The sequence below is a fragment of the Hermetia illucens genome, chromosome 6 (assembly GCF_905115235.1).
Source record: "Hermetia illucens chromosome 6, iHerIll2.2.curated.20191125, whole genome shotgun sequence".
Classification (NCBI taxonomy): Eukaryota; Metazoa; Arthropoda; class Insecta; order Diptera; family Stratiomyidae; genus Hermetia; species Hermetia illucens.
The window spans coordinates 71,880,706-71,890,175 of record NC_051854.1 but is presented as its reverse complement, the minus strand read 5'-3'; the positions used below and the strand labels follow the sequence as shown (position 1 = coordinate 71,890,175).

Sequence of the window (9,470 nt, the reverse complement as noted above, 5' to 3'; positions counted from 1 at the left end):
GCGAATAGATCAAAATCGTTTGTGTTGTTTTGATGTGTGTTACCACTAAGTCAGTGGGGATAGAATTATTTAGTGATAACTTTTGAATCTTGGATTTAGAGGATCACCATTATCCATTCCATCGAACCCATCCTTGCATTTGCTAGCCAAGATTTCTCGATCAGTATTATATTCAGGGTCTTCACTTTAACTGACTGATTGTCACCTTCGCCGCTAAGAGGTGGACTTGTCTTTTCCCTTACGTCCAATATTCCGTGTTATTCTTATAGTTCTCTATTCACATCCCTATTGTTGTTTTTTTTTTATTTGTTTTTATTAAATATCACGCCTGAAGTACCACAAATTTGACGTCATTTAAAGATTTACGGGGCCTCTCTTGATGAAAAACTGCACAAGGAGAAGGAGCGAGTCTCGCGCGGCTAAAACCAGGACAAATTGCACTAACTGGTACCCAGGTTGGGAACTGAGTAGGACTGACAACTTTACACAAAAAGCTGAAGTTACAGAGTCACGGTAGGGTCGCACTGAATGGATTTTACAACGATGGACCCGCAACGAAAGAGAACGAACAATTTGCGCATTTTTCTAAGGAACGCACACTCCCAGTACAGATCGAATGTTACCCATCAGCTAGCCCATACCCTGTCCCAATATAAGGCTGATGTAACAGCGGGGTAAGAGATGCGCTTAACAGGGACGGGTTTCCTGGAAAAGCGCCATTACACCATATACTACAGTGGCCATTCAGAAAACCATGTGTTGTTATCGACTTTGGAAACAAAATTAAAAAGCTATGTCCTCCAAGTTTGCGAGGCAAATTTCGATATATATGCCCCATTAACGTTCATGTCCCTACATACTGGATTAGAGCAGACCCTCGAAGCTTGTCCCAAGTATGACATCAAAATCATACTCGGAGATTTCAACAGCCGGTCGTCTGTACAGCTTACATAAATACGTCAATGATAACCGGGCCGGATTATTTATGTAGTTAGCAGTATTGCACGAGATGGCTGTTGGTAGCACCTGGTTAACGCGGGAAGAGGTCCACAAACAAGCGTAGGCCTCATATTCACCCCCGCCGTTACCTTCCAGGTTTGATAAATTTGAGAACATATAGGGGGGACGGGGGACTTCGAACACTATCTTGTTGGCACGGTGCCTTGGACTCAATTAACAACAGGATCTAGAATTCCCTCTGGCAATCAGGTGAGAATGAATGCTGAAGCCATGTACGACAACGCCCTCCATTACACCATGCATGTCGCAATAACCGCAGTGACGGGACCTCTAAGATTTTCACAAACACCTAAAGAACTTTATTTTTGATTCGGTCGCAAACATACTTTGCCCCAATTAAAAAAAGGCCAGAACGGCTGGTTCGACGATGAATGTAAATTAATAGCGGAACGGATGAATACTGCATATGTAACCCAACAAATCAACACTCTTCGCGTCACGGACACGCGCAGAGACCTATCACGAACTCCATCGAGTAGAGAGGAGACTTCACAGTTAGAAAAAGGAATCTTGGGATAACTAACAAGGCTGCCAACTCGAGAAGTACAGGGTGCAACCGAACCAGGATCGCAACCACAACAACAAATCAACAGGATGAAGGCACACACACCTCAATGCTCATTCTACAAAAACAAAGAAGGAAATCTCATTTCCAATCTTCACTTCAGGCAAATCAGTAATAGATCAGATTTTTTCTGGGCGGCATGCAAAAGCTGCTAGAATTTGGACATCAGTTGCACCATCTTTTCATCGATTTTAAGGTCACGTAATCAGTGTAAAACTGTACACGCCATCAGAGAATTCGGTATCCCGACGTGATTCGCGATGCTGATGTTAATGCTCTTCAAGTCTACGCAACTATTACCTACGCGGGCGATATTGACATTATGTCGAGAATAGCGTGAGATATATAAACTGCTTTCATCCAGATCGAGCAGGCGGCGATGGACGCGTGATTTTGGGAGCACATTAATGAAGGCAAGACGAAGTACAACGAAGTGGCAATATCAGCACCAAAACCGGAGACCCAATAGCGCCAAATAGTACTGGTCAAATAAAACCAATAAAGATAAGAGATCGAAATGTTTCCCCAGAGGGTCAAAACTGTTACTGCACATGATAACGAACTTGACAGTCCTCATGTATTCTTCAGATACATGGGTTCTTAGCAAGTAAAATTGCGAAGTCTTGGGGACGAAACGATGAAATTGATAATTGATATCACGGTGGTTTTGCTGTGGCTAAAATGCAGCTGAATAGGTTGCGTTGGGTGAGTCACTTAATCCGTATGGGTGAGGATGATTCAGCCTGACAAATCTGTATGGGCAATATCTATGGTAGAAACAGAGGGCGTGGCAGCCCCTGATTGAAATGAAGCAATGACATAGACCAGCCAGGGCGTCAGATAGCTTTTAGAGATATTGAATTAGTGGAACTCGACGCAAAACCAGGATGCCTTGATTTTTTTATTAAGACAGAACTAGACCGGATACCGGTTTTTGGGCCGTGGATGCTGATCAGATTATGGTTAGCAGAAAAGAGGTTTTAGGGAAATCGGTGTATAAAATGTGTACCTCTTGCGAATTAAAATAGTTAGCAACGGATTTATTACTTAGTTTCTACTTGATGTTGGACAGGACCAAATGGGGAGCAACTTACCCCCTCTGGTTTTTTGATCCACGGACAACTAGTTTCGGGCTAAAGAACCAAACTTAAAAAAAGCGAAGAATACACTTCGATTTCGCAGCAAGAGAGAGGAAACTCGTCAGACGCTGCCTCAACGCCTTCCTGGGAGCAGTTGACCGAAGTGGTTGGCAGATGTTAAAAACTTCATGTTATTCGCAAAACACACCATGACTGCGAATTATATTGAGGGTATTGAAGTTTTCTCGTTATGAGGGGCCAAAGTACACGCTTAAATAATCGTAGCAAGATGGGAAGATTGACAGCTAGATTGAAATCTCCGCTTTTAAGGATATGGATAATAAGGGGTAAGGAAAGAAGCAGTCTTTCAGATTTGCAGTTAAAGAAAAAGAGGTTAGGAAACCCATCGGAATCAGGTCCGACATTTTTGCCATGTTTGACCTTTAGGTGGGCCTCGGTTAGGTCTTTTGTGGTAAATACTTCCACTTCTATTTATTAGTTTCATCACTACATTCTTGCATTCAAGTCCTTAAGAATTATTTGAGGGCAACATTTCTTAGGTTCCCCCTCATAATCGCCTCCATTGCATAAGTTGAGTGAGTTCCACTGGCTTCATGACGTTTTCATGCCAGGCATGTGTTGTCTGTACCTCGCTCCACGCTAGGACTGGAAAGAGTGCTGAGGATTTGAAATGTATGGAATATACTTACTCTATATCCAATCAAGGTTAATATCCGCACCATGAGAAGGTGAGAGTAGTGATCAAAAACCTTCGCCTGATAGCATCTACTTCTTACTGCTGTCCCTTTAGCTATTTTTTTTCGAAAAGTAATGATTCATGATGAGTTTTATTCCAATAACTAAGCCTAAAAGCAGCCTCCTAATATATTGACAATGTTCGTTTTCTGATAGATGATGTGATCTTTTTATAATTTGTAATTAAAATACTTTGAATTTTTCAGTTTTATATTCAACGAAAGTTATTGCCCAATTTCAGATTCTTCAACATAAACATCTTTTCAGCTCACCTTAAGAGAAAACCAACGATCCGAAAAATCGCAAATCAATCTGAAGAGATGATATTCCAATATGCTATATGTATGTATCTTTTCCGAGTCAAAATATTTGTATCGCCTTGGAAAAATTTTGGCAGAAATCCAAAAAAGACTCTAATACAGTCTTTAGTACGACATTATGGACCAAGAACCATCACAGGAGTGACTGTGTGTCATTAGCGCGGTTATTATTGAATTTGGATTTAGTGTTGAAGTTGACTTTACGGAGAACAATTTAATTAATCGTTTTGCCTTCTGCATTAAAAAAAATAATAAAAAGATCATAATGTCTTCAAAGTGCGTCATAAAATTTGATAATAATCCTGAAGGAATATATGAGTCGGGAGAGCTTTTAACTGGTGCAGTTGAACTAACCACTGTAAAAGTTAAAGTGATAAGAGGTGCGTGGGTGGTATTTATTAATAACGTGTCAACATAGTTTCAATCATTGAACCATATGAGTAAATATTTTAACGGCTCTGGTTAGTCAATGAATTTCGTTTTTTTCTGAGTCTATTTTAGCTTTCCAATATTGTCCCACCATAATCGAGACTAGATAGACTTCTTTCGTGACTATGTTGTGTTTTATTTATATCCGCACATCTGGCCTTTTGTCTGGATTTTTGCTTTCAGTCATAACAATTTACGGTGTAGAAATTTATAACAGGTAAATAAGTGCATGTGATTATGTGGCCATTTGAACATTCTTTAGAAAGTAATTCCGTAGTGTTGCGGTTGATATCCGTTGAAAAAGTTGATCCAACCTTCGTTCAATATTTGCTACACCGACATAACACTTTCTGAAAATAAAATGAGTAATATTCTACGAAGTTAGCTTTCAATACCGCAATTGTTTGAATTTCAACGTCTAAGCTCACATGATCATCGGAAAAGTCAATGCTTTAAAAAAAGATCTTCAAATATCGCCCCTTACGCCGACGACAGTTTCCATCTCAGGCAGGGTCTGACATATCTTATTTTTCTACCATACATACGGCCTGGATTTTCCTCACCCATACGGATTTGTTGACCCACACACCGTGGCCTATACAGCCAGATTTTATTTATAAAGGTTACGGTATCAAAAACGGTATAAATTTCACTGATATATGGGCTACGGCCTTATTGATTCTCCTATAAGTTGCACAAAATTCTTTATCTTCAACGTGGTTAAGAGCTTAGAATTTTTCTTGCTAAGAACCCAAATGTCCGAGAAATACAGGGTGCAGCAGCATAACTTCCTTTTTTCAAAACTCAATAAAAACTATTGTATGCATCGAAAAATATTTATTTATTTTTTATAATGTAGGTACATGTCTAAAGTTTTTATTTACATTGTTTTGAAGATCAAATCTGTTAGGTGACGTCCCCCATTCTCCATACATTGCGTTAACCGATTTCTGGCGTTTGTCATGACTCTTGTTAGCATAGCAGGTGTTATGTTGGCAATTTCTTCTTGGATATTGGTCTTCAAATCTTGTAGGCTTCTTGGACGGTTCACATAAACACGGGATTTCAAAAAACCCTATAGAGGGGGGGGGGGGGGGACGACATCAAGAAGAAGCTCACACGCATTCATACGAGAATTGAAGTCACGTTCTGAAAGTTCCTGCACTATCGCCATCTTATAGGGATGAAAATGAAGATCATCACGAAGAATTCTTCTCACAGAACGATCGGATAGTCCAAGGGCAGATGCGTGTTTGCGCGCAGAACACTGTGGCGATCGCAACATTGACGCTCTCACTACTTCAATGTTCTCACGTGATCTAACGGGCCGAGGGACTCCAGTTCTTCCTTTTGTCGCACTTGGAGTTTGTCTGAATGTAGTGACCCATGTAACAATTGATTTGCGGTCTGAGACGGGAGCCAACGAGGCTAAATTAAAGCGATTCTGAAATGCACGCTGTGTTGCAATAACCGAACATCCGCTTGAAAAGTAAACCTCAACGGCAAAGGCACGCTCCTCACTATTCCAACGCATGATGGCGACTGAACCGTGTCGGGACAAAACTTTACAGTATCCCCTCTTGAGCGCTCCGCTATGACATCAACTAACTGAGTGGCGCGCATTTTAAAAAAGGAAGTTATGCCGCCGCACTCTGTATATGAAGTCAGGCAAAATCAGTCTCGTATGCCGTAACAGTTTTGATCCCATTATGAAACGTGTCAAGCGGAACAGTTGACTGCCGAATCCGTCCATGGATTTCGTCGTCATAGCAATTACCGTTTGTGACTTTCAACCTGAGCTAGGGAAACAACAGTTTCCACATTGTAGTCTCCTGTCTCTATTGTTTGAATTTGGTGTTGTTATAGAAGTAGTTTTTGGTTGTAACGCCAACATAATGAATTTCGTCTTCATCCCATTAGTGTTGATCAGAATATCTTGCGTCAACTGCTTAACTTTAATGACGTTAGTTTGGACATTTCTGGTTTTTCCTCCCATTACATTAATATGTTCAGCTGGACCAGTAGCTGGATGAACTTGAAGGGGATAGTGACTCTTGCACATAGATGAACGTCGTTGATCTTGTGTGTGTGAAGTGAAGAGCAGACTCACATGACTTTTAACGTTAGTATGTTGGTTTTCATTTAGTGGTTACGACCTTAACGCCATCTCGCGAATGTGACGCTCAACCAAAATGATGTTAAGCTGATTTGTCTGAAGTTCTTTCAATTTGAATAGTTATCTTTCCCAGGCTTAGGTATGAAGACTACCTTCACCTTCTGCTAAGAGGAAGGTACATAACCCAGAGCAAGACATCCACGAAAAATATTTCTTGGAAGTTGCTCTAAGGAGCGTGGCTAGGTAGATGCTCAGCTCTTGCCTTTTCATTGCTAACAAGCGCTCTCAAGGTGTCCCGATTCCCCTTGCAGAACCTTCGTGTTAAAAGTTTTGTAGAAACCACTAATTCTCTTCCTCCCACTTCTGAGACCTTTTCTCCAAGGTTATGTATTTCCGAGGGAGTCTGCATAGATTCAACTCTGAAGTTCGTAAAAATATCATCCGGTTTTCTAAGAGTCGAACTTGGCCGACACATCCTTATTAAGGACTCTACTCAGCCTGGAAGTCTCCCTTGCACCTACCAGTTCATTAAAGTATGCTCTAAAGGAGTTTCGTTCCGGAAGTTTAACCTGTCATCATTCTTATTTCTTTTGTAAGTACGATGGTTGATTTCCTCGCACTTTGATTTTTAAAGTTTTCCATTTCACCATGGAACCGTTTTACCGCGTTGACCTCGGAAAATAGGACAAGTCTCTTCAAAGCACTCTAAAAGTATGCGATTCAGAGTTTCCAATTCATCTTCTATCGCCAAAGGAGTCCTTAATCGCCTAGGGAGCTCCACTTTGCCAGCAAAAAGTTCATTGAACTTTGTCCGATCGGTTTCCTTGGATTCCGTCTTTGTATCACATACTGATCGCCTGCTTTAGTCAGGCTAAATTCTAAGTAACAGTGATCTGAGAGTGGGACTTTATCTAGGACTCTCTCTAATCGTCTCTTACAGCTTTAAAGTGCAGATTGTTAGGTTAATTACTTCTTCTTGGCTCCACGAACGTAGCGGCACACCCTACGTTCGCGTCATTAGCCCAGCTGCAGTGATAGAATCGAACAGTTTCTCTCCTTTTGCTACTACTCCAGAAAATATGTTTAGCGTTCCCATCACAATCTAGTTCAAGGCCACTTGATTCTACATACACTACCAGATTCCTTAGTTCTTCTTAAGGAGGCAACGGAGGTTGACCGCAAAAAAGTCCCAAAATCTGCGGCTATCTCAACACCTACGTCACATTAAAACTTTTCCCTATCAATCTTCTCTTTGTGTTGCTACATGGGAACAGCTCGTTTGCCTACGGCGGAGTCCTCGACACAATCTCGAAGGAAGAATTTCGTCGCCTTAGAGGCAGGTATTGATTAAAAGTCAAAAGTTTCGTCAGATAAGTCATACACTAATAAAGGGCGGCAACTCAATTCCTGGCTAGGTTTAGCAGTGTATTCTCTAGAGTGTTCTGGAGGGACCTGGATCACATATCAGCAAACCGGCAACGATGACCCCAAAAATGTAGTTGACGGGCTATGTGGGGTTAATTCCCATCCATATTTTAGATACAGCGACAAGATACAGAGGAGTGGTTCCAGATACCTTATAGGCTGTAGTTCAATAAAAATGTATACCCACTTCGACATCGATGAAAAAAGCCAAACTAGAGGTGAAAACCCATCTTTCTTTGAGGCGACAAAGCTTCGGGCTTCTAAATTGGAATTCAATCCAATTAGCTCAGCATAAGTGAAAACTAGAAATTACAGTGAAGAAGAATTCTGGCTTTACTTTTCCTCGTCCTTTTTAATATTGGATACATTTTATCATTAGAACATATGAACGTGTCGATCGCCGAAATGAAGAGTCTTCAAAGAGTCCTCCCTTAGTTCTTGTTCCTTAAAAGGTTTTCTCCTGTGGGGAGGCAACCATTCGAAACTCATACATTTTCGTGATCTATCTTTTCAGGAATTCACGTAACAATCAACGGCTATGCAAAAGTACGTTGGAAGCAGCAAGCCGCACAGATGAGGCGAAGGCAGAAGACCCAAGACATAGTTACGTACTGCAGCAATCAGCAATATCTATCGTCTAGAACTTATGTAGTAGGGGAGCCAGAGGGTGATACTTTTGACCTGCCAGCAGGTACATACTTGTATCGTTTCCAAATTCAATTACCGTCAGATCTTCCAAGCTCCTTCGAAGGACAGTATGGAAATATTCGTTACGAAGTTGTTGTGCGCATTGATCGTCCCTTTAAATTTGATAATATTTTCACACATCCTTTCACTGTTATTACACCGTTGAACTTAAACTCGGATCCCACATATAAGGTAAGTGCGTTGAAATCTTCGAAGAAATTTGGCAAACTATAATTGATTGTAGAAACCAGAAGAGCAAAGCGTCGAGAAGGCGTTTTGGTGTGGACTGTGTGGGTCGAATCCGCTTATCGCCAAAGTAATCCTTCCGCAGAAAGGATATGCTCCTGGGCAGGACATTCATTTTGTACTCAGTATCGACAACGCAGCGTCTATAAGCTGTACGGATGTTATCGTTACCTTAGAGAAAAATGCGTGCTACACTAGCCACTATCCAGCAACTGAGAAAAGATACGACAACATTAAACTTTTCGAGAAGAATCTTGGTCCAGTGCCGAAAACGCAGCAAAGAGAGTTTCATGACTTCATCACATTGCCAGTCATTCCTCCAACGTTAGTCAATGTCTGCAAGGTCATCCAAGTGACTTATCGTTTGAACTTCGACATTCGAGTATCAGGATGTCATCGAAATGTGGAAGTGGCTGTACCTATTGTTGTCGGCACGATTCCAATACTGAGCGAAGATGACAGAGTCATTCAGTCACAACCGTCAGCTCCTAAATTGGATGAAGACGAAATCAGTTCGCGTTTTAATTGGCCTTTTGGTAACTTTAATTGTTGGTTATGATTAATATTTTAATGGAAAACATTTTTCAGTTTCACCACCTTCATACGAGGAAGCTGTCCGGACAGGCAACCGATTTGTTGACGAGGAGGCGGACAGGCATTCCATTCACAAGTCTTATATGCCGAAATATCCGGTGTACTATAACTGTAAAACGCCTTCCCCATAAATACTAATAAATTAGGAAAACTATACGTAATTAAATTTAGAGAGTATTCGATAGGTGAACATTGACTGCTTACGTAAATACATATCATTTACAATTGCGTTT

General features: G+C 41.0%; 1 protein-coding gene across 1 annotated transcript; it reads left to right on the top strand.

The window, feature by feature from the left end:
- The first annotated feature begins 3,840 nt into the window (after positions 1-3,840).
- Positions 3,841-9,401, top strand: LOC119659844 (arrestin domain-containing protein 17-like). The gene is made up of 4 exons (XM_038068142.1): positions 3,841-4,120; positions 8,225-8,589; positions 8,642-9,179; positions 9,232-9,401. The coding sequence occupies exons 1-4, from the start codon at positions 4,006-4,008 to the stop codon at positions 9,366-9,368; spliced, it is 1,155 nt and encodes a 384-aa protein (XP_037924070.1). The 5' UTR covers positions 3,841-4,005; the 3' UTR covers positions 9,369-9,401.
- The last annotated feature ends 69 nt before the right edge of the window (positions 9,402-9,470 follow it).